This window comes from Fukomys damarensis, unplaced genomic scaffold, assembly GCF_012274545.1.
Source record: "Fukomys damarensis isolate Sample0158 unplaced genomic scaffold, DMR_v1.0_HiC HiC_scaffold_4, whole genome shotgun sequence".
In the NCBI taxonomy this organism is placed as follows: Eukaryota; Metazoa; Chordata; class Mammalia; order Rodentia; family Bathyergidae; genus Fukomys; species Fukomys damarensis.
In genome coordinates, this window is record NW_022900916.1 from 11,348,599 (window position 1) to 11,374,063 (window position 25,465).

General features: G+C 36.8%; 1 protein-coding gene and 2 pseudogenes across 1 annotated transcript in view; 2 read left to right on the forward strand and 1 right to left on the reverse strand.

Moving 5' to 3' along the window:
- Cog5 (component of oligomeric golgi complex 5) overlaps positions 1-25,465 on the reverse strand; it is a 275,944-nt gene that overhangs the window by 20,500 nt on the left and 229,979 nt on the right. Inside the window, exons 15-18 of the mRNA XM_033756778.1 lie at positions 23,362-23,472; positions 20,306-20,368; positions 9,119-9,222; positions 2,391-2,628 (exon numbers count right to left, since the gene is read on the reverse strand). Of these exons, the coding sequence (XP_033612669.1) occupies positions 2,391-2,628; positions 9,119-9,222; positions 20,306-20,368; positions 23,362-23,472 (516 nt within the window). The remainder of the gene's footprint in view (positions 1-2,390; positions 2,629-9,118; positions 9,223-20,305; positions 20,369-23,361; positions 23,473-25,465) is intronic.
- Positions 21,918-22,350, forward strand: LOC104869063 (annotated as a pseudogene).
- The window catches only part of LOC104869044, an 876-nt pseudogene continuing 350 nt past the window's right edge, over positions 24,940-25,465 (forward strand).

Here is a 25,465-nt window from a genome sequence, read left to right on the forward strand (position 1 = left end):
ACTCTTAAGTAAATGCTGTGTGTACAAATGCCTTTTCTCTATTTCAGAATAAAAGCAGATGTCCTCAACCTTAAGTCAGGAATAATCACCGACAAGTTTCATTTATGTTAAGGGAAGGAATACAGAAAATTCTGGTAAAGAAATTTGGTAATAAAATTACCAAGAAGGGTATCATGTCAATAAAAAAGGACTGCAAATCAAACTCTCAACCCTGCAGTTTGTGGAAGACATTCCCCCTGCCACTGAGGGCAGGCCCTCTGAGTACTGGGAGTGAGCAGCAAGGGCTAAAGGACAATGCCTCCCAACTCTCAAGCCTCTTAGGCAACATATCATTAAGATGAAGCCCATGCGCCTGAGCATGGCAGCTTGGCCAGCTCCTGCCTGGCCACCACTCTGATTGGATGTGAAATGCTGCCTCCAGGAAGGTGACTCAAGAACCAGCTGGAGCAGAATGCGAACAAACTGGGGAGGGGTGGAGGGGGACAGAACAGTGTGGAGGAGGAAGGGGAGAAGAATAGAGGCCAGGCTGAGTAAGGCTAACAGTGTTTCCAACAATTAAGAGCAGGTCCTAGGACATCACTGTATTGTTTCAATAAGCAGCCTATAATCCAGGAAGAGAGAAGACATTGTTTATATAAAATTCTGAGTTTACCTGTAAAGCACAGCAAAATGTACAGATGCCTAACAATACAGGTGACAAAAACAGATAAGAAAAAAGAGAGCCATATTAACAGGAACATTTAATTAATTTCTGTTTTCCTGTGTGGCTGCTAAAGGGAAGCCTTCCCTTCCAAAAGGAAGGCTCTCGTTTTGGTGTGGTCTAGTGGCCTTATGCATATCATTTGGAGTTGCAGAAAAATAACTGCTAGATCATTTAATAGGCAAGAGCCTGGCTCTTGAAACCTTTGATTTGTTGACTGGTCCTTCTTCTAAGGACATCAGGCCCCAGGGAGCATCTGACAGCCATCACCTGAGCAGGGCAAGGTAGGAGCTGTCAGTGCAGGAACAATGAACCAAGATACACTCTCGGATACATTCAAGAATAAATACTGATATTAACATTTATCTTTATAAGCAAGAAGAATCTGGCAAACTACTATGGAGACTCCATTTGAATAACTATTTAGGCTAGTAAAGTGAACAGGTTTGAAAGGCTTAAAAATCGATTTCACCCTTCACATGTATAATAGGAGTCATCTTTGTTTCTGAATTCTTTCATGAAAGTGGATATTTGGGGTATTTCTTCTTTGGCTCTGATACTACGGGAAGGTTTTAAAAATCTGCTCTAAAGTAAAAGTAAAAAAAGCCTTTCTATACAAGCTGATTATGGTTCTGCTATTTTAATTTCATTCTCTCAGAAATATCACAGAGCTTGGAATGATTGCACAGCTGGCCACAGACAAATATTCTCTACTTAGAAAAGGGAGACCAATAATCAGAATCTGTATCTAGTTGGTTCCCTGTACATCTCAGGGAATTAGAACACACCCCTGGAATACTGAGCTGGCTGCTGTGGGATTACAGATTCTCTCAAATTCTCTCCTCACTGGTTCAAAGTTTACTTCATTACCTGTGTCATCTTCCAACAAGGTCAGTCAGATCAGTTAGTCTCATCAATACTGATCTCCTGAGGGACTGGAGATTTAGCTCAGTGGTGCCACTGACTGCCTCACAAGCACAAGGACCTGAGTTCGATCTCTGGCACCAGAGGGAAAAAAAAAAAAAAAAAAACAACCCCAAAAAACAATACTGACCTCATGGGATGGTAAAATAGTTGAGAAAGGCCCATTTATTGTTTGTTTGTTGGTTGGTTTATTTATTGGTACTGGGGATCGAACTTGGGTCCTTGTTCTTGTGAGGCAGGCGGTGGAACCACCGAGCTAAATCCTTGGCCCAACGCCCATTTAATATAAAAACAGGAAATATTTATTGTGCAAGGAGCTACTTTAACTTAATCTTAAAAGATCAGAGATGAGGGATGATTACTTTGTTAAACACCACAAATAACATAGCTGCTATAAAAGTATCATTGAGCTGGGTGTGGAGATGCATGCCTATAATTCCAGCTCTCAAGTTTGAGCCCAGCCTGGGGAATATAGCAAGACCCTGTCTCAAAATTTTAAAAAGCTGGGTATACAGCTCATGTGAAGGCCCTTGGTTTAATCCCAGTATAGCACCAACAAAACAAAACTAAACTCTGCTCTTCATTCATTCATCCACTCATCTGTTCACTCATTTATTATGGTGCTGGGAATCAAAATTCTTATTTCTTTTAAAAATTTAACAAATTAGTTTTAAGTGGGTTTACTTTATGTTACAAAGCCTGATGAACAGGCAGCATTTTACTGAGGCAGAGCATCTGCTCCCTTTAGAGTTGTGCACCCACTTACCTGTGCAAAATCAGCAGCAAGGCGCATTTTCCCACCTTCACCAAGAGGTCTTATGAGACTGGCATTGCGGATAAAGAGTTCAATTGCTCTTTGGGCAATAGCTTCAGTGTTGTCAAAGACAAAATCCAAGCATTCAAACTGTTTAAAGTAGTCGCTCATAACTCTGGCAATGAAACCTTGTAGTTCCTTCATGTACAACGAACAAGGAACATCGGGCTTTCCCGAGCTGGATAATGGCCTGTAAATTTAAAAAGAAGACAATAGCCATTTTCAGAACTAGTTCAATAAACTGCACTGATTTCCCCTCACTGGGTGCTATTTCAATCCTTCGTAACTTTTTCCCTTCATGGAATAAAAGGCACCATTTATTTTTTTTCCTAAGTGTTAAAGAGCATAAAACAATGGTAATTATATTTTTAAAGACTGTGCTTAGGTATCGGGAGGATTACTGAAGGAATTTTAGAATCCATTTACCAAAAATATTACTAAGAATGAAACAGACAGCCTTCTGCTGTGGATGAATCCTACAAGGGCCAGGCTCACTCTCTGGCCTCTCTACGTCCCTCCCAGCCCCATAACTCCACACACTCCCATGTTTTGCCTGGGAAGCCTCAATAATGGAGCCCGAAATAGCATTTTGCACTTTGCAGTGGCAGAAAATGCTGCCCTCTCCAAACAAAATCCTTGGCAACAATATCTCTGTTCTTGTGCTGTTTAATCAGATGAGGCCAACAGCAGAATTCTGACTGTGGAAGTGGTTATGCAACAGGACATGTGGTTTGCATTTTTTCCTCCAGATGATGAGCTCTGGAAAGGCTTTAATTTGGATCAACAGATGATGCCAGCTGATGCTCCATGATATACTATTTATAACTTATAAATGTTTACAATTGGCCTTTAAAGACTATATTAAAAGAATATGAAATATTTATAGGGAAGAAGAGTTAACCCAAATTAGAAATCACCTGATACTGGCTAACAGATGAGATCACTGGCTACATAATGCTGAATCTTTTCCAAAAAGCCATTTAAGTGTTTCCATGTTCTGAGAATGATGCGGATGAACTGGGGAGGGTCTAGAGATGAACAGACATGACTAAAATTCCTAGAGCAAGAGAATGAGGTGAATTTGATGACCATCAAATGCAGCAATAGTTATCACAAACGGAACGTTAGCGAGCAGTCCCCATTTCCAGAGCAGACAAAAATATAGAAAGAGAGGCTTTTGTCCCAGCTAGAGGGGATTTTGTCCAGATGTAAAAAAACACTGTCTTACTAATGGCATGGTCATTGAGGGATGCATGGGAACATTCCCGTTTGTGGTGTCACTACAGGGTGGAACAGTGTGTGAGCAGAGGGGAGCCTTAGTGAGACTGGGAGGAACTGGCTTTGCTAGATTTAGTCTGCTACATGGTCTACCTTTAATGAGGTTTTCTCAGTGCAAAGGGCTACAGGCCAAACAATAATTAAAAGAGTAACAATTTCTTTCATGTCTTTTTTACTAAATTTGACAGGTTACAATAAGTACAGTACATAGTGATGTTATATGTATATGTGATGATGATAAAACATCATCACCTTAGATACGTATTTATTCCTAACTGCAACTTTGTATCATCTAACATCACCTTCATTACACCCCAACCCAAGCTCGTCATCACCATTCTACTTTCTGCTTTTATGAATTCCATTGTTTTAGATTTCACAAATGCTGTGACAACAATGGTAATTGTTTTTCTGTGTCTGCTGTATTTAATTTAGTAAAATGTCCTTCAGGTTCATCTATGTTGTAGCAATTGACAGAAATGCCTTCTTTTTGAAATGTGAATAGTAGCCCACTGCAAACATTTCTTTACCAGCTGGCAGACACTTGTTGATTCCCTAATGTGGCTGCTGTAAAAACTGCTGCATGGCAGTGCAGATATCTCTTTGACTTACTGACTTCAAGTCTGTAGAATACAGACTCAGAAGCTGGGATTGCTATATCATACAATAATTCTGTTTTTAAGATTTTTTGAGGAACTACCCTACAGTTGTTCATAACGGCTGTATGAAGGTACATTCCCATGAATAGTATACGAGGGCTCTTTTCTCTACATTCTTATCAACATTTGCGATCTGTCTTCCTTTTAATTATAGGCCTTCTGAGAGGTGTCAAGTCATATCCCTTATGGCTTTAATTTGAATTTTTTTAGTTCTTTACAGATTTTGGATTTTAATTCCTTACAGTCAAATTAGAAAAATCACTGCCAATACCAGTGTCATATTAAAACTTTTCTCTTGTTTTCTTCTAGTATTTCTTATAGCTTCAAGTCTTACACTTAAGTCTTAAAAATCCATTTTGAGTCATGTATGGTATAAGATGAGAATCCAATTTCTTCTTCAGCATGTAGATATCTGGTCTTCCCCAAACCCTTTATGGAAGAGAATGTTTTTGTCTCGTTATGTGTTGTTATGGTTTTGTAAAATGCAAGATTTATATAATCTAAAGAGAAACAAAAGATACTGCCACCTTTGTCAAAAATCAATTGACCCTAAATATGGGCTCTCTATTCTGTCTCATTGGTTGATATGCTTATTTTTTATGCCAGTATCCTGCTGTCTCAATTACTATAGTTCTGAAATAACAGCTTCGTATCAGGAAGACATGATCTCACTAAAAAAATGCCCAGGCTGGCTTTGAACTTGTAACCCTCTTCCTTCAGCCTCCCTAGAAGGTAGCATAGTAAGCATGTAGGAATTGGCCAAGATCTAACAAGTTTCTGATGGGAGTCCTCAGGGGTTACTATATTTAAAATTGTGCTGTCTATAAACACACTTTCAGTACCTCCTTTCCTATTTGGATGCCTTTTCTTTCTTTTGCCTACCTGCTTTGGCAAAGAGCTCTACTACTATATTGAATAGAAGTGGTGAGAGTGGATATCTTGTTTTATTCCTGATCTTAAAAAGTTTTCAGCTTTTCATCATTGATAAGCTGTGGGCTTATCATAGTCTTTACTGTTTTACTTTACTATTTGAATAAGCAGTTTTTACTTTACTATTTTGCTATAAAATCCCTCTTAGAAACTTTTTTGCTGCATCCTATAAGTTTTAGTATGTTGTATTTCCATTATCATTTCTCTTAAGAGGTATATTCCTTCCATGGCTAATGTGTTCAGATTGTTTTGTTTTGTTTTGTTTTTAAATCATGAAAAGATGAATTTTGTCAAGTGTTTTGCATTTAATGAGATAATCATGTGATTTATGTGCATTTTATTAATGTAATGTGTTGCAGTGATTGCTTTATATATATATATATATATTGACTATCCCAGGGGAAAATTCTCACTTGATCATGGTGAATATATTTAAGTGCTGTCAAATTTGGTTTGCTAATATTTTGTTGTGCATTTGGCATCTGTGTTCACCAGGGTTACTGGCCTGTAATTTCTTTTCTGTGGTATCATTGTCTGGCTTTGGTATCAAGGTAATGCAAGCCTCATCAAAATAGGAAGTATTCTATGATTTTTTTTAATTGTTTGAGAAAGACTAGTATTAGTTTCTTTTTAAATGTTTGGTAGAAGCCATCAGTTTCTCAGCTTTTTCTTTGTCTGGGGACTCTTATTACTGATACCATTTCTTTACTCTTACTCTTCTGCTCAGATTTCATATTTCTTTTTGATTAATGTGAAGACATATGTGTCGAGGAATTTCCACACAATTTTCCATCACAGCTGTATCGGTTCCTTTTTTCTATACATCCTAGCCAGAAGTGTAAAGCCTTTTTTTGTTTGTTTTATTTTGGTACCAGGGATTGAACTCAAAATCTTGGGCTTGCAAGGGCAGGCATGGTGCCACCAAGCTACATCCCTGGCCTGACCTTTTTGTTTTTTAAGAGTAGGAAGAATTTATTTTGAGTAAGACAGCTTCTGGGCCAGGGATTTAGCTCAGTGGTTCCACTACCTGCCCTGCAAGTGAAAGGTCCTGAGTTCAATCCCTGATAGCACAAAAAAAAAAAAAAGATAGCTTCTGTCTGAGACAGAAGAGGGACCAGAAAGTGAGCTACCCCCTGACCTTTTCTATGTTTAAGGAGCCATTCAGCCATCTTTCAGATTATACAATTTGTTGGTGTATAATTTTCATAAATTCGTATGATCCCTTGTATTTCTATAGCATCAGTTCTAGTGTCTCCTCTTTTGCATCTTCTATCAAAGGGGCTAGTCAATGACAATTTTATCTTTTCAAAAAGCCAATTGTTCTTATTTTCTAAGTCTCTCTTGCATTTATTTCTTCTCTGTTTATTTGCTTCATTATGCTGTTAGTCTTGTTTTGTTTTTTCCAGTTCTTTGAAGTATAACAGATTATTCAAGATCTTTCTTCTTTTTTTGATATAGTACAAGCACTTATTGCTGTAAATATGTAGAAATTTTTTTTGCCACTTCCTGTAAGTTTTGGTATGTTGTATTTCTTTTACAATTTTTTACGTTTCTTTAGGTTTCTTCTTGACCCACTGGTTGTTCAAAGGCAGGTTAATTTTCATATATTTGTGAGTGTTCTAAGATTTTTCCTGCTAATGATTTCTAATTTCATGCCATTGTGGTAAGAAAAGATACGATTTAAATCCTCTTAAATTTGCGCAGACTTGCTTTGTAGTCTAACATCAGACTTCTCTAAGATCATTCTATGTGTGCTCAAGAATGCATATTCTGTTCATATTTTCTGCATGTATCTGTCCATTTGATTAAAAATACAGTTCAAATCCACTGTTTTATTAATTTTGTCTGAACATCTGTCCATCATTGAAGGTGGAGTATCAAATTCTCCACTACTGTGATACAATACAGTTCTTCCTTTTGGCCCTTTAATCTTTGTTTTACATATTCAGGTCCTCTGACGTTGGGTATATATGTATTTATAATTATTATATCCATTTGACAAATTGACCCCTTTATCATTACATAATGACCTTTGCCTTATTTTACAATTTTTTGACTTAGTGTATTTTGTCTATTTTAAGAATAACTATCTACTTTTGCTCTTGCCTGGTTTTCAACAGTATGGAATATCTTTCCTATCCCTTTGTTTTCAGTTTACATACATCTGTGAAGGTGAGGTAAGTCTCATATTTAGGCACCAGTCGGTTAGTCTTTTATATCCTTTTTATGCTAATAAAAAGCACAGTTTAATCTTGGGACCACTCTAGAGAACAATTTCAAGAGTTTTGACTGAGTTAGTTGCAATGTTCTCTTTGAGCAGTATAAAATACTAAACCAAGTTCTATAAGCATATGCCAATATAAGTAAAATAAAATATTTAAAAATACATATTATCAATCCTCCATGTGGATTAAATGCTTGATTTAATTTGTTAGAATATAAACTTGCTTGGCTATTGCTAAAGTTCAGTTTTCTTAGCTGTTCCAAAGCCTTACATAAGAGATTCTCACCTAAGAAAGCACAGCAGAGCATTGCGCACAAATATAAGGTATTTATAAAGCAGCCAAGATGTAGAAGTTGAAGATAGTAGGGTTAAATATGCTAAGTGAGACACTGTGTCTCCTCTCTTGGGTGTGTGTGTAATCTCTCATCCTCAGAGATACTTACCTATTGTTTTGAGGTCTAGGGTCCTCTTTTTGGTATCTTCCTTCTCTTACTCTTACTGATGTCATCAGACATCAGTTATTTTATATTAAATGTGTTAAGCAACTCTGAGGAAGGAAAATCAGTCTGGAAGAGGCTGGTCATGATTTGTTCTCAAAGTCAGAAGAGCATAGTTCCAGAGGTGTGGGCTTTTACACAAGGGATACCAAACCTGTGACTAGGGGAACAAGCTGGCTGAAGGAGAGGGTATTTGTGAGAAGCAAGGAAAATGTTAAGACTGGAAAGGGAAGACGGTACAAGCTACCAAAATTCCCAAGTGTGCAGCGGAATTCTGTAAACATATTCTATGCTTCAACACAAGGAGAGAAATGATGAAAACAAGAACAGAAATGTTCCAATCTCTTAACAGCACTAATGAGTAATAGGAGGTCATGGGCCAATGCTGTCCCAAAAGCAGTAAGCCTAGGTCACAAGGGGCCTTAGGGAATAGGTGTGGAGTTGTTGGGAGCCATTCTACATAATTTTTTGGAAAAAATCTTTTCACAATTAAATTATGATTAGGGCTCTCTGAGGCCTCACTAGTCCTGTGATGCTGTGATGCTCGAGCAAGAACACATCAGCTGAAGACATCTTGGGTCTTTGAGAACTCACTAGTAATACAAAAAGAGAAAGGTTTCACCTGGGAAGGGACAAATTCTTTATCAGCTTAACTCATCCCACCCACTGTTGTAAGAAGTTTTACTCATCTCACCGTCCTAATTACCAATTTGCTCCTCAATGAACTAAAATGCTCATTAGCATAAAATCTTCATAGGATTAAGATTATCACAGTCCGCCCCTCGGAGTCATCTGATTCTTCCTTTGATTATAAAATCCTCATCAATTTAGGATTACTGCTGCCCTCAGAGTCATCTGATATTCCCTATGAACCCACTCAACAGTGGCAAGCTTGGAGTGTCTTTGTCTGCCTGCTCTGAGGCACTGACCTCCCCGCCCTGTATATCTAAAATTATACAAATCTCTACTGTCTTTTTTTCTTTAGCCTGCTATCCCGCCCTCCTTTCTAGGTAGTCAGAGGATTGATCTCCAATATGAAGGAGGAATGAAAAACAAAGGCAGTAAAGGCAAATTTCTGATTAAAAGTTTTACCCAGAAAAATCTTCTTGATGCATGGTGATGATTATGGCCTCGATGGCATCTCCCACAGAAGTCAGTAAGGGCTGCACAGCACTCCCCATAAGAGCATGAATAGCCTGGCAGGGAGCAGAAAGTAAGGAGAGGGAAAATCAGAGAAATCAACACCAAGATATCTGAGATGTGTGAAACACTTTGACTAACAGTTTTCATATTTTATCAAATTCAGACTATACATAGTTTAACTCAACAGAAGTCTGCTCCTCTCTTTAATCGCTGTCAGCAGCAATTTTCAAAGCTTAAAATATGTAGAACATGGCACTGAAAATTTTCAACTCCCCCACTGCTCTCATTTTTTCCCTAAGATTTAATGGTTAAATGAGCTCATGGAGAAAGGAAGACATGCTAGAAAGGAAAAATTTCATTTGAAGTGACAAGCAAATGAACACTTTATTTTTGATTTCTCCAAAGAGTAAGGCAGGACCAAAAGAAATTATTTAAAATTTGGAACATCATCGTATGTTTTTAACCAGAGTAAATATAATAAGTATACTAGTGATTGTCACAGGGAAGAACAGTTAGGCACGTCACAAATTAGGTTTATGCTGAGAGTTATACAGCAGTGATTTTCAACTGCAGGCAATTTTGCTCCTTCAGGCGAATTTGGCAACATATGGAGAATATTTGGCTGTCGTGAGCAGGAAGGGGGAGAAGCATGCTACTAGCCTTTATTGGTAGATGACAGAGATGCTGCATCTGTACAGGACAGCCCCTGTAAAAAGGAGTTACCTGGCCAAAAATGTCCATATTGCTAGGGGTGAAAAACTTCTACAGTGAGGCATAACCATTGGTTAGTTCAGGTAGAAGCCTAGCCCTAAATTATGGGTCTTTGGTAAGAAAATACTGAAAGTCAATAAACATTCAAAATAAAAAATGTAAGTATACCATATATGTTTCAGAGATAATTATTACCTTTAATGAAGACAGATCACTTTGGCTCACAGAAATGATCAAGGGCAACAAGAAAAGGTTAAATAGGACTCATCCATTTAGTTTTTTGTTTCTATGTAGTCCAGGCTGGTCTCAAACTCAATGATCCTCCTGCCTCAGCTTCCCAAGTGCTGGGAATATAGGCATGCACCACCACGCCCAGCTTCATTCATTTAGTTTTTGAACATCACCTGCAATCCTTACTCTCTGATGGAAATAAACATACTATCTACAGAAGTGAGCGTGTGTGATACTGCTTGCTCTTGAGGAGCTTGCAGTGACCACAGACTAAAAAGGCATCATCATATAAATACTATGGCAGAGCCCTGTGGGACCATGGTGTGTGTGTGTGTGCGAGGGGGGGGGTGTCTTTCAACTTATGCTGACAAGATGTGAGAAATAAAAAGTGTTACCTGAATTTCAAAGACAAATAGGAAAGAACCAGAAAAGAAGGGAGGAGCTAGAGCTCCTCTGCTAGAAGGCACAGGACCCTGAAGGAAAGCTGATCAGTCTAGGAAGCGCAGAGAGGCTCCAAGGGCCTGTGTGGAAAACAGAGGCAGGAGGACAGGTACTCTGTGCAGGCTGCCAAGGGATTAGGGATTTATCATGAAGGGACTAGGAAATCCATGGTAAGTTTTAAGAATGAAAAAATGTGCTAAAGGAAAAATTGTTTGGAAGAGCAACCTACTTAAATTAGACTAAAGACAAGTGAACAAATGAAGGATCGCAGCATAGTCAGATGTAAAATGAGTGCTTGAACCGAAGTAGGGCAACAGGAGTAGAGATGAGAACATGGTAGGATTTGATAATCAACTCTGGGAACATATGAGAAGATTTAAAGGCTTTCGGTTTTTGTTTTTGTTTTGCAGTGCTAACCCATGGCCTCCTACATGCTAGGCAACTATTCTACCACTAAGTTATGTCCCCAGACTGAAAATATTTAAGAAAATATCACTTTTTTCTTTAATGATTTAGTGGTGCTGTTAAATGAATATGCAAATACAGAGGCAGCAGAAGTTGATTTGAGGGTGGAGAGAGAAAATGATTAAGACTTCAGTTTGGGGCATAGATTTTGAAATGATTACGGGAAAGCTACATGGGCTATCAAATAGTAGGTACTGAGACACATTAACCCATTCACAGCAAGGCCATGCATGCATGCCTGTTCATGAGGCAGTGTGCATTACCCAATATGACTGTCAAGTGGTACCTGATGAGACAGGCATGCATGTACAGGACACTGGAGATAAGTCAAATCTGCATTGCCAAAGTCATTCTGACTAGATTTTGTAGTCACCAGCTTTTAATATGGGTGGGGAAGCTAAAAAGGCTCAATGAGATCCCAAAGGATTTTAGATACACAAAGGCAAAATACCATTTTAAAGTCATACAAAAGACTGAGCCCTTGATGCATGAGGAGGGATGAAAACATTTATTGAATACACATTATGTATTAGACATTGTACTATGTATTTCACATGTAAAAATTGTACTTAGAACTAAGCCCATTACTTCCTCAAGGAACTACTAAAATCTCTCTAATTTATAGATGGGGAATCTAAAGTAATTTATATATACTATAGGGAAACTCAAGACAAAGAGCTTGTACAAATACATAAGTGAGCAAGTGGAAACTCTGAGATTGCCTGGGTATTTCAGAATCCTATGAGCTATGCAGAAGGCACAGCAAAAATCAGAAGAGACCTTAAAGTTCGATAGAAATAAGCAGACAAAATTTCAACAAGGAATTGCAGATTTTCAACTTATGGTATAGAGTATCTAACCACAGAACCTTCAAAAAATAACTAAGGTGAAAAATATACCAAAAACAAAACAGAAAAACTTACTGGAAGACTTTGGTGCAGTAAGTTTTAGAGAGGTGTGGAGCAAACAACTAGAAGAGAGTGAGTTTTTCCCTAAGTTGTGGCTTTGATAAAAAGATGACTACAACGGTGGTAAGGCAGAGCTGAGTGGTTAAAGCCCAGCGGGGAGAAAAACTAAAACCAAATTATCTTTCAGGTCATAGGAACAGGGGAAGGCAAATTGGGTCGACCAGGATTTCAAAAGAGTAGGAGGGAACCTTGGGAAGGGGAAAGCCAACAACAACAACAAAAGCCAAATCTTTTGTTGAAACTCAGCACTGGGTTCAGGTGACTTGTCATCCATGCATGCTCACAGCAAACTAAACATGGCTTGGAGTTGAGACTTAAAGGGGTGAACTGAAATCTGAAGCTTGGTCTTTTTCAGGTATGACAGTGCACAGCTTGAATGTTATCAAGTTAATTGCCTGCTAAAGAAAATCAACACTCATAAGAAATGTTTAAAAAATTCTAAGTCTGTACAATATAATGTTGACAATGTTTGTATATATTCAAAATTACTCCATCTACAAAAGCTAGAGAATTTTCAAGGGAAAAGATATCAATAAATGTCAACTTAGATAACCTAGATGCTAGAATCAATGAGGGAAAAAAACATGCCACAGGAATAGGTTATCTCCGCAGAATAATTCAAACCGAAAAAGAACCAAATGGAGATGTAAAGTTAAAAAACATCATACTACCTGAAATTCAAAAATTGGACAGGCTTACCAAAAGAAATGATATATCAAAGGAGTCAATAAATCTGAATATAAAATCAAAAGAAACTTGTTTGGAGAAGAGAAAAAACACACAATTAATTGTACTTGTGAAACAACTGCAAAAGACCTAATATACTGGTAATGGGAGTCCTATAAGAAATGGGAAGCAAGGGGCTCAAGGTGTAGGGTGGGATGGGTAGGGGAAGGGTAATAAGGGAAAAGAAAAAAATGTGAGATAATGAAAAGATGGAAATAAAGTGTTTGTAGATGGGGAAGGGAGGAGGGGATGAAGGGAGGGCAGGGACAAGAGGAAAAATGAGAACCAAGACCTGTCATGTAGAGGTGCAAGATCCCAACAATGAATGTAACTGTACTGTATACCTAAAATGTACCAATAAATTCAAGTATTTAATTAAAAAAAAAATAAAAACAAAACAAAACTTCAGTCAAACAGGGGAAAAAAGAATCAAGGTATATTATGTAAAGGTACAAACCTCCAGTGATGAATGTCATTATATTGTATACCTAAAATGTACCAATATCATTTTTTAAAACTTAAAAAAAAAAAAAAAGAAAAGAGAAAATGAGACAGAAGACAGAAAAAGTATTTGGAGCACAAAAGACCTCCAATTTCTCAAAATAAATCAGCAAATCGCAAAGAGGATAATTTTGAAGAGAATTATCCCTAAGCACATGACAATCAAACTACTGAAAATCAAAAAGAAATTAAAAAATCTTGAAACTAGCAACAAACAAACTGGGAGACCACAAATCACAAACAAGAGAAGCAATTTTAATGACTGAAACTTCTCATCTAAGAGCAGGGAGGTCAGAAAACTGTGGAACAGTGTATTTAAACTCTCAAACTTCTAATTCTATTTCCAACAAACAAATTCTCCAAGCTGGGCATGGTGGCACACACCTGTACTCCCAGTTACCTACTCAAAGACTGAGAAAAGGGGATGGCAGGTATGAGGCCACACCGTGTATCTTAACAAGACTTTGTCTCAAAATAAAATAAAAAGAGCTACACATAAGTGGGAGAGAGCTTGCCTACCATGTGAGTGCCTGGGTTTAATTCAATCCTCAGTATTGCAAAAAAAGTGTGTGTGTGTGTGTGGGGGGGATCCTTAAAAGCTGAAGGTGAAGGAAAAAATGGAAATAAAGCTTTTATAAATAAGGAGGCAGGCCAGGGATTTAGCTCAATGGTACTGTGCCTGCCTTGTAAACATAAGGTCCTGAGTTCGAACCACAGTACTGTTAAATAAATAAATAAGGAGGTAAAGAGAAGTTGAAGGAAGAGGAGAGGAATGGGAAAAAAAGAAGCACAATATATCATATACAGGTATAAATTCCCTAAGATGAATGTTATCATGCGTATCTAAAATGTACAAAAAAATAAATTAATTTAATTTAATTTAAAAAAACCCTGAAGGTGAAATAAAAGTATTTCTAGCAAAAGAAAATCAGGAAAGATTGTAGACATCAGACTCACATTATAAGAAATGATAAAGAAAGTTGAAGAAAACACTGGAAGAAAACAAAATCATGCAAATAGACATAAGTGCAAATTCAATAAATAAAATGAATTCTAAAAAAAAAAAAATTTAACCATCCAAAAGAAAGTGAAACAGGAGGAAAAGAGAAAAGAGAAAAAACAGGCAAAGACAAAAAACAATAAAATATACACCTAAATAAAACCCACTAATTACTTTATTATGTTAACAGCCAAGCATTGATTCAAAAGCAGAGATTATCAAAGTAGATAAAAGACCCAGTGTTATGGTTTATATGTAGATGTCCCTCAAAGCCTTGTGCACCCATAGGTGGGCCTTTGAGGAGGGGACTGGATCAGGGGGGTGTGATACTCAGCAGTGGATGAGTCCGTGATGAGTTTATGGCTGAATGTGATGTGGGGAGGTCACTGGAAGTACTGTCTAGAGGTTCTGTCTCCCTCCCTCCTTGCTTGATCTCTCTCTGCTTCCTGCCACATGCCATGAGCTATGCCTCTCTGCCATGCCCCTCTGTGTTGGAGTCAGGGGACTACGGACTGAAACCTCTACAAACTGAACTAAAACAAAACTTTCCTCCTTAGAGTTGTGGGTGGCGGGTACTGTGTCCAAGTGACAAGAAAGTAGCTAAGACACTTACTATATACTTTCTACAAAAGAGCCACTGAAGATAAAGACATAGGGCTAGAGATGTAGCTCAGCACTAGAGCACTTGCCTAGCATGTGTGAGGCCCTGGGTTCAACTCCCAGTACTATAAAAATAAATAAATATACAGAGGAATTGAGTACAAATGGACAGAAGATAAGTCACGCAAACATTAAGCACACAAAAGCTGGATTAACTAAATTAATATTAGATGAACTAGAATGTAAGACATAAGTATTAATGATGTTAAAGGGGGATGTTTCATAAAAAAATGTCAGTTCATCAGGAAATCATAACACTGATAAACAAAACAGTCTTTCAACAGAGTTTCAGAATCAAAGTGATAGGAATTAACAAAGTGAAAGGAAGAAACAGGGCTGTGGGTGTATCTTCATGGTAGAGTGCTAGCAGAAAATGTACCTGGTCCTAGGTTCATTCCCCAGTACCGTACAAAAATATATAGAGAGAAATAAGTTCTTATACTTTATAAATCTTAACTCCTCTATCTCAGCAATTGATACAACTATATAAACTATCAGTACAGAGAATATCTTGATATATAATCATTACCTTGATTAACTGATATTTACAACACTACACTCAATAACTGCATAATATATATTATTACTAAGTACATATGGTTCATCTTCCAAGATAAATCATACGCTAAGGTGTAAAACAAAACCTAAAACATTTACACATGCATACATCCAAAAAACAAATATACAGCAACATAATACCAAAAGACAAGAATTAATGCATTTTTATTTTTATTTTTTGTTGTTTTCTGAGATAGGGTCTCACTATGTAGTTTTCAGGCTGGCCTTGAACTCATGATGATCCTCCCGCCTCAGCCTCCTTAGTGCTGAAATTACAGGCATGTGACACCACATCCAGCTCAATTAATGCATTTTTAAAAGCCAGTAATCATACAGAGTATATTCTCTGATAACAGAATTACACTGGAAAACAGTAAGATACACACACGCACACATACACACACACAAATTGGAAATTTAAAAAATATGCTTCTAAATAATCCATGATTCAAGAAAGAAATCACAAATGAAAATTTTAAAATATTACAAATTAAATGAAGATAAAAAACTCAACACATCAATGCTTCAAGGGAAGTGCAGAAGTGCTTCAAGGGAAGTTTATAACTTTAAATGTTAAGTTTTAGGGAAAAAAGATCTAAGACCAATGATATAAGGTCTCAAAATACCCCATTTTTTTTTAAAGCAAAGAAAATACAAAGTAAAAAAGGAAGGGGAAAAAAACAAAGAGAGATAAAAATCTCGGCACTGAGGGAAACTAAGGCAGGAGGATCCCAAGTTCAAATCCCACCTGAATAGCTGAGCAAGATAATTTCAAAAGAAGGGTTGTGTCTGTGTGTGTTAGGGGTGTAGCTCAGTGGTAGAGTGTACCTGGTTCATTCTCTAGTACAAAATAAAAATAAAAAACAGAAAATAAAGAAAACAAAGAAAATAAACAAGTCGGTTCGTTAAAAAGATCAACAAAGTTGATAAATATCTAGCCAGGTTAATCAGGTAAAAAACCCTACACAATCAACAATATAAAAAATGGGGAGGCCCATTAGTGTAGGTTCTAAGATATTAAAATAATAAAGGGATATTATGTATATTTTTCTGACAGATTAGATGGATAGACAAATACCCTGAGAGTCACAAAGTCTCAGAGTGTACTACACGAAGAAAACCTGCACTGCCCTTTATCTATCAAATAAATTAAATTGGTAGGAAGTGCTCAATGCTTTCTTAGAGTCAGGAACCAAGACATGACATCCACATTCTTGGTTCTATTTAACACTGGACTAAAGATCCTAGCAGTGAAACAAGACATGGAAAAACAGGCATAAAGAAAACTGCCTCAATTTGCGTAACATGTAACGGCTTACACTGAAAACTTTGTAGCTGGGAGAAGCTTGCCATTTGGGGAATATGAAACAGGAAGAGACTGATGTGGGTGTTTTCTTACCAAGGATAGGTAGAGATAACTACCAAAGGAAATGTAGAAAGATTAGATTTCAGATGCTTTTTACAAAGCTGGCAAGTCTGTTACATATTTTTAAAAGATTTACCGAAAATAGCCCAGATTATAAAAATATTGGAGCCTCAGCAATCTGGAATATTTCCTTATATAGTACATCAAACCTACACAATAAGGGAGAAGTGAAGCACTGCCATACATAAATTTAGCAATACAATCACTATCTATACAAGACAATCTCAGTAAAGATGGGTCAGAAGTACTGGGCCAAGGTGTGTACACCTGTAATCATGGTGGCTATAATGAAATGATTTTGGAAGTGCACTCAGTTAAGAAAGGAATTCATGACATACTAGATATGAAGAACCTCAAGCCTAAAATATTTAATTTTGCATAAAGTTTCAACAAGGCAAGGAATACTGTGTGTATATATGGAATATATACTTCTGATTTTGTCATTCAAATTCTTTTTCTAGTTAAGGTCTTCTTTGGTGGTTGGGAGGCCTGGTATCCCAAGACCAGAGTCAGGATACCCCATCTTGATAGAAGCATTTCTTTAATATATGCATTTTTTTTTTTTTAGTAAATAAAACAGCAGTTTTCAAATACTGGAAATCAACCCAGGGCTTCTCAATACCAGGCAAGAGCTCTATTACTGAGCTACATCCCCAAGCCCTCTTTTTATTTTATTTTGAGATAGGGTCTAAATTGCTCCTGCTGGCTTTGAATGTGTGATCCTCCTCCTCAGGCTTCCAAGCAGCTGGGATTACAGGCGTGTGTCACCATCTAGTGTGTTTAGTGTTGTTCCTACAATAATAAAACCATACCATACTGCGTTTGGGTTTTTAGGCTACAGTCGATTAAGTACCCTAACATTCTATCTCTAATTTAAATGATGTAATGCGTTTCCTATTTTATGAAAATTAAGGTTCCCTTTCTTATCTTTAAGTCAGTTTTGTCTTTCACATAAGCCATGTTTTTTGTAAGACTCAACTGAAATACAAAATAAAAGTATTCCTTGAGTTTGTTAATGTAAGCAAGTACATCTCTAACTGGCAGGGCCCCTGCAGGACAGCACTATACTGATCCACAGCTGTCTTTTACCCAGTTCCCCAAGGCAAAATTGGTGATGAGTCAGCAAACTCTAGCACCCAGACACATGTGGTCCTTGGCAAACAACAGAGTGAGGGTTTCTGCCAAAATCGAGGCAATTTCTCCCACAAAAGCTCTCGCTCCCAGCACAAACAGACTAAAATTAAGAATAATCTTCACTGTATATTAAAAATACACATACAGAAAATTCACCCTTCACTGAAGTATGGTCCCTAAGAAATTTCTATTTTTAGCTTTTCCAGGTGATTTTTATCATTAGGCAAAGTGAGCGAGCAGGCGCTACGTCTTAACCTACAGAATATTTTTATTTTTCAAATGATAGCCTGTGACCATTACCAGCTCTCCCTTAAAACAGAATGGGTCACTATCAAAATATGTTAAAAAGTAGTAGATTAGTGTAGCAAATATTAGAGTGAATCACACATAAGGATAAGGATTGTTCTATGAAATTTTTGTGTCAATTACAGAAAGGTGTATCGACACAGTCTCTCTACATTTACAACCATATATATGACTATATATTTATAAATGTTACTGAATCACGTATGGAGTCATAACAACATCTGAAGGGCTAGGGATGTAGCTCAGTGGTAGGTGCTTGCCTAGTCTATGTGAGGCTCTGGTTCAATCCCCAGCACTGTGCATGCATGTGCGCATGTGCATACACACACTCAAAACAACAACAAAAAGGTTTGATGCTAGAAGATTAGAGAAGAAAATGTGTTAAGTATAGAAAAGAAGATTATCTGTTCCTTGCCTGCAATCAAGAATTTTAAAAATGCTTTAAGTTCATCATATTGGCCCAATTTTATGGTACAATTATGATCATCAATGAATTTGACGACTCTTACTAAAATAATTATTTTATCAGGGCAGCTTTCAAAATTATTCGAATACAATGAGATGAGAGCATTGAGAAAAAGAAAAGGGTACAGGTAAAAGCATCCAAGTGCACTGCTACACAGCGGGGGAAGAGACTGTGTCTCTTCTTATTCTCTAGAAATCAGACAAACTCACATATAGATTTGGTATCCTGAGCTTTTGGCAGCCTGCTGAATTTCCATCCACATAAGCCATGGACAGTAATCTGGTCTCAGATTTCCCCTCCCCATTAGGAACTATGATCAGACACTCTCCCAACTTCCTTCTTCTCTGTGGTGGCTTTTATTTGTCTTCCTTACCTTCTAAATGTGCTTTTCCTCAAGGTTTATCTGTAGGCCTTTATCACCCTCTCTTTTTTTCACTCTCTGTAGCAATTTAAATCCAAACTAATATTATCTTGCTTTGCACTATCATTTTGCAGATGCAATAAGGCAAAAGACAGCATATTAAGATGTCTGAGGTGCTTCAGTTGCTTAAACAGCTGCGATGGGACTCATATATAGCTAGTTTGGCTCCAGAGTCTCTGCTACATGGCTTAGTTCTGAGTAAGCACTAAATAAACATTTAATAGATGAAGGAGTGAATGGTAACTGAATGATGGTGGCAAGGTACAGTAGGCACAACTTTTCTGAGCCAGAGAGATCTGATTTTACCAGCTATATCACACCGGGCAAGCTATTATTTCTTAGGTGCATAAAATGGGCATAACGAGTTGCTGTAATATGTCAGTCAGTATGTGCCTGTATGTGTGTCTGGCAAGTAGTAACTGCTAAGTAAGGAAATCTACTGCTGCCAGAAAAATGCATAATTTGCTTTAAAAAAAAAGAGTTACATATTATTAACTGGATATGGCCCTGAATCTCATAGCATTATTTTTATTAAACATTCTGAATATTAGAAAAGGAGTATATTTATGTTAGTATAAAAATGGACTGCGTCTTGATTTTATACCCTACAGTTACACTTAAAGTAGGGTTCTTTGGTCTGGGAATTACTCATACTCTGGGCTGGATAACTTTGTTGTGAGGTGGCTGTCCTTCGCAGTGCTTAGTGTTCAGCAGCATCCGGGTTTCCCAACACTCACTGGATGCCAACAACACTCTGCCCCTGTCATAACAGCCCCTAAGTCTCCCGATATTCTCAGATGGCCTCTGGGAACAAAAGCACTCTGGAGGAGAACCTATGCTTACTGGGTAACACTGGGCTACACTGCCTTAAAATACAGTTAAATACTTGTAAAACTCTTCCATGTATAAAATTATCACAAATAAAAACCATCTACAGATACCAAGAGGATCTATTTTTAAATTCTAGAAAAAACAAACATATGTATCCTCTTTCTTTAGGCTATTATCAACATCCTACTTTTGGTATACAGAAAATTCTAAATTATTTTAAAAATATAATTACTCAGCCAAACATTCTAAAACTACTTTGATGTATACAAAGATTAAATTAAATTACTTTACCTTTAAGGTTGAAATAATAGTTTGCTGAGCAGCTGGTGGGAATGAGCTCTGACTGGAAATCATCTAGAATAAGGTTTTGATCAAGTTATCTTTTTGCTTATGTCATTTATTATTGTAAATACTAATTTTCATCAGAACATGACAAAGCCTGTTTCATAAGGTACATTAAAATATTATCATTACTTTATATGGTATCTCATACATGATTTAAAAACAGTTGAAAAAATATTTTCATGTACAATGCAAATACGTATTTCAAGTGCAGACATTCCTCATTTAATGACTTACCTGTTTACTGACTTACCTGTTTAATAACTGTTTGGACTTACAACCCATCTTTTTTGTGCATAATTCTGCCCATCTTGTTTACAGAGTCTCAATATCTGTTTTTGTGCACTACACCTTGTTTGTTGAGTACTGCAATTTTTGTTGGTTGTACTGTATAGTACAGTACAGCACTACAGTTCTATCTTCTGTTATATATTACCATACTGCATGTAATAGTTATGCAAATAAGAGCAAAGTCATCGAGTTGGAATTTCTTTTGACCATTTCTTTGTTCTCAACATTGTAATGTACACACTATATACAATTCCTCATTTAGTGACCAATTCAATTAACAGCCTAGTCACAGGACCATAACTTGGTCATTAAACAAGAAGCATCTGTAATTGAACCTTAAGAATTTTAAGGGCTACCTTTCCTTTATTCAGTTCAGATAGGTTTTAACTGTAAGCTTTTAGCTTGAAAAGGTCAAAAGAAAGCCATATTTACTCATTTCTTTTAAAATATTAACTTTTCTTTAGGCTCTTCAACAAGTTTTCAAAATACAAATGTCAATATTTGCATTTTTAGAAATCAATAAAAATATCAATAAAGACATTTAAATTAGACTAAATAGAACAATCTTTCATTTCCTGTGGTGCTTTATAGTAGTGACAAAAATAAATGGAATATACATCATTAATCTTTTAAAATGTATTTTTAGTGTGTGAAATGCATGTTTTTAGAAACCCCTGACTATAAAAATGTTTAATACTTACACAACTGTGGGAAATCGGTATAAAGACCAAGGCCTGGGTTGAACTCAATCCTTGAGACATGGTGGGGGAGGGGGGAATAGTAAGCCCCAGCACCCCCTGCAATGTGCAAGCATGCCCGCACCAGCCAGTTTCAAGGAGAAAATCAACTACAGCTAAAGTCTGATTAAAGAAAATACACATTAGGGTGCAATCTGTACATTATGAAAACCTGATGAATATTCTCTAAACCTTGGATCATATGCCCGCTTGCTTCTTCTTTGTGAGAGTCAATAAAAGTAAGGAACACTATCAGATCTTGTCTTTTTGTCCACTAGAGGCTAAAGTCCTCTGGTCCTCCTCTTCCAAATTATCTTTGTGTCTTTTGTCTTTAATCCTTGTCCCCCCAGTCCAATCAGAATAAATTCATAGGGTGGCTCCTATACATAACTATTCTAAATTACAATCACGTTAAAGCTCATCTTAGAGGTAAATTATAAGAACATTAGTTAATCTTCATCTTCTTTCTAGTCTTCTAAATATTTATTTTTCTACTTATTAAATATTTTGAAAATGATCTACAGAGGATAAACATGAGCTTCTTGAAAGTCAGAGATGAATGTGAAAATGCTGTTTTCCTAGTAGTGAAGTACACAGTTCACCTTGCTCATAGTAAGGGTTGGGCCCCCATCCCTGCCATCAGCGTGCCCAGGTTTCTACAGACTTCACCAGAATAGCATCCCAAATGGGACATGCCACGGAAACCATGATGTTTATGTTTCACAGATTTGCCGGGGACAAAGGCTACTTAACGAAGGACAACTCCGAGTACTCATGGAACAGGAATTCCCTGGGATTTTGTAAAATCACAAAGACCCTTTGGCAGTGGACAAAATCATGAAGGATCTGGACCAGTGCCGAGATGGCGAAGTGGGCTTCCAGAGCTTCTTTTCGCTTATCGTAGGCTTCACCATTGTGTGCAATGATTATTTTGCAGTACATATGAAGCAGAATGGAAAGAAGTAGGCAGAGTTGAACATTTACTCCTGTCCTGACAAGAGTTCTCCCAGAGGGCCAGTTAAGGAATTTGCTCCTCAGTTTCCCCTTATATAAAGATTTCATGAGCAGACCAGGACCCTGAAAATGTACAAATAACATCCAACTCTCATTGGACAAGCAGAGAAAGTAAGTTAAATGCCACATAAACTTTTGATTTTTATATTGTTTGCATCCTCTTACCCTCAATAAAGTCTTTTTTAGTTCCTGGGGAAAAAAAAGAGTTGGCCTCCAGTGAAGACCCATTTTATTCATATTGTATTAGGTATTATAATCTAGAGATAACATGCAGGAGGATGTGCATTGGTTAGAGGTTATATACAAATATTATGCCATATTAGATAACGGATTGGCCACCCACGCATTGTTATCCATGGAAAGAGGGAGGCGCCCTGGATCCAATGCCCCACACAGATACCAAGGGATTACTGCATATGGAGGCAAACAAGATAATGTTTAGACATTCCTTTTAAATGCTTTAATACAAAAATAACAAAAAAAGAAACGTATATTGTCTATTTGCAAGCAGTCATTAATGATACTATAAAAATTTATTGTTTTTACTAAAGCATTTCTTTGCCCTGTTGAGCTATGATAGAACTTTTTGACATGTTGTAGGGCCTGACAGCTCTGATTCTGTCATTAGCTTTGCTATAACTTTTTATCCACACAAGATTAAATTATAGTTTTTAATAAGTATAAAACATATCTACTAATCCTTTAATAATTTGTGTCATCAATTTGATTAACTTGGGAGTCTACAGATCATGTGTTTTAAACCAAATATAAAAAACAAAAAGCAGAAATAATAAAGGACAGGATCAAAGACTATTTTAAAAAGTCAATTAACTTCAACTTATTTTATAATCATGACATCTTCATAACATTCTTTTCCAAAAAACTAGTAATTTGTGAATTGTCTAAATTTGAGGCAATAAGATGAAATTAAATCAAAAGAAACTAATTCAAACAAAAAGTTACCTTTGTTATTGATTGGTGCAACTTATACAATGAATTCACTACTGCCACGTTTCTTTTCTGCCCTTCAGTAAGAGGCCCAATCACCTGACTGGCATCTCCTTGCGTGGACAGCTGTAAGAATTCAACACAAAAAGATATCACCAAAATGATACTATGTATTTTTTCTTCAACTGAGCAGGCATATCATACCCACTTAACAAAGAGAACCTTGGAAATACTGAGGTCAAGTTAAAGTTTTGGACTTGAGGTACAAGTAATCTCTGCAGAGGTAACACTACCAATGTGGATGCCAATCAGTCTTGCACAGGAGGAACGATTCTTTAAATACTCCATGACTGATGGGCCTGTGAGACAGGTGTGACCCAAATGCCCAGTGTGTGCTGTTATTCTGATTCCCTTACATAGCAACCCTAAGGAATACCTTTTGAAAATTCCAATAGACTTCTTTCTTTTCAAAAACTCAGAAGCCACCAAATAAAGGAAGGAGCAGAAGAGGGGGGAAAATAAATCTAAGTTTTGTGTACATTTGACAATCATCCCAATACTTCAATGAAATGGGTAGTGGAAAGAGGATACTGTTCTTTTCATAGGTTTTGTTTTTCAAAAAAGGAAACTGTCCAAAATTATTCTGTGTATGGATAATCAGTAGAATTGATGTTAACATTTTATATTCTTAGCCTTTAATTTATTTCTAAATGCATGAATTTTAGAGGAAAAGACATGAATAGCTTTAGTGACTTAATGTGTATCTGTTATAGATTGCACTTAAGAAAAATCTACATATTAACTGCTGTCATACTGATTCAGTTTTAATCTAGTCCGCTATAGCACTTATTACTTATAGATACATTAAATTTGACAAGGACATACAGAACATGATATAATTTACTCTATGAATGTGAACAGAAACTTCAAACATGAAAAACTGACTTTTTATGATAATTAAGAAAGCCTACCAATTATTATAGTAAACCAAATAAATTGAGAAAATACTACATTTTTACTTTCCTTTGATAAATATGTAATTTTAAAAAATTGTTCAAGCTCTACTTTTTCATTTCCAACTAGTATGAAGCAGAATGGTAAAAAGCATTAAAAATTGCAGTTAAGAAGAAAAAGGGAAAAGTCTTTCCTTAAAGTTGCCACTCATGATGGTGCTTATGTCCACATAAGGTATTTTCATACCAGGTTAAATAACTCCAATTTATTTTTACTTTTTTCATGGACATAGTGACCAATTTGAAGCAAACTGTGTTCTAAAATAGTCATTTGTGAGTTGGCAATCTGCACAAAACTGTATTTGCCTGTGGTGAAATGTTGTTAAAAGTTAAGATATTTAAAACCCATCAATCCAATTTAATCTATAATGTGGTAAACTAATATAACAGAAGCTCTGAGCTCCAAAAGAAAGCTGAAGGCTCTGTACAGCATGTATTGGGCACTCTGGAGATAAAACTGCCATTGTCAGTGGCATCAGTGTTATGACGGGGAGGGGAAGGCCAACTGCACACTTGACTACAATAAGCATTTAAAGTTAGGAGCTCAGGTGAGAAAAGGTAGTCTGACAAGGTCAAAGAGATGGCACCCTTTAGAATAGGAAAGCTGACCACCATGCCTGTGGGTGTGATATATGCATCTGTAAGTGTACACATGGCCAAAGAAAAGGAATCAAAAAAGCAGCAAGACCACAGCAGCTCCCCATATATTCTGTGCCACCTCTTCAGTATAAATATGCTGAAGAGCAGCCTGGTTATTTACCAATGGGCTTTGCATCCATCCACTCTACAACTGGTTATTACATTGTCTGTTGCAAGAGTACTTATGTCTTTATGAAAAATGGAATAATGGATAAAGTACAATTTGGAAAGGATGTATATGTCTATCTGAAGAATCCTCCTTGAGATTTTCTTCAGAAGTTGGGAGTGATTACAGTTTCAGGACTGGCAGATTGGCTACTTTAGGAGCAGCTGTTTGCTACCCAGATCAGTCAGTAATAATTGCAAAGGTAACTGGAAAAAAAAGCATATGCTACAAGCCAGCAAATTTATGAAGCAGTTAAATCACTGTGGACAAAAAGCACCAAAAAAAAAAAAAAAAAAAAAAA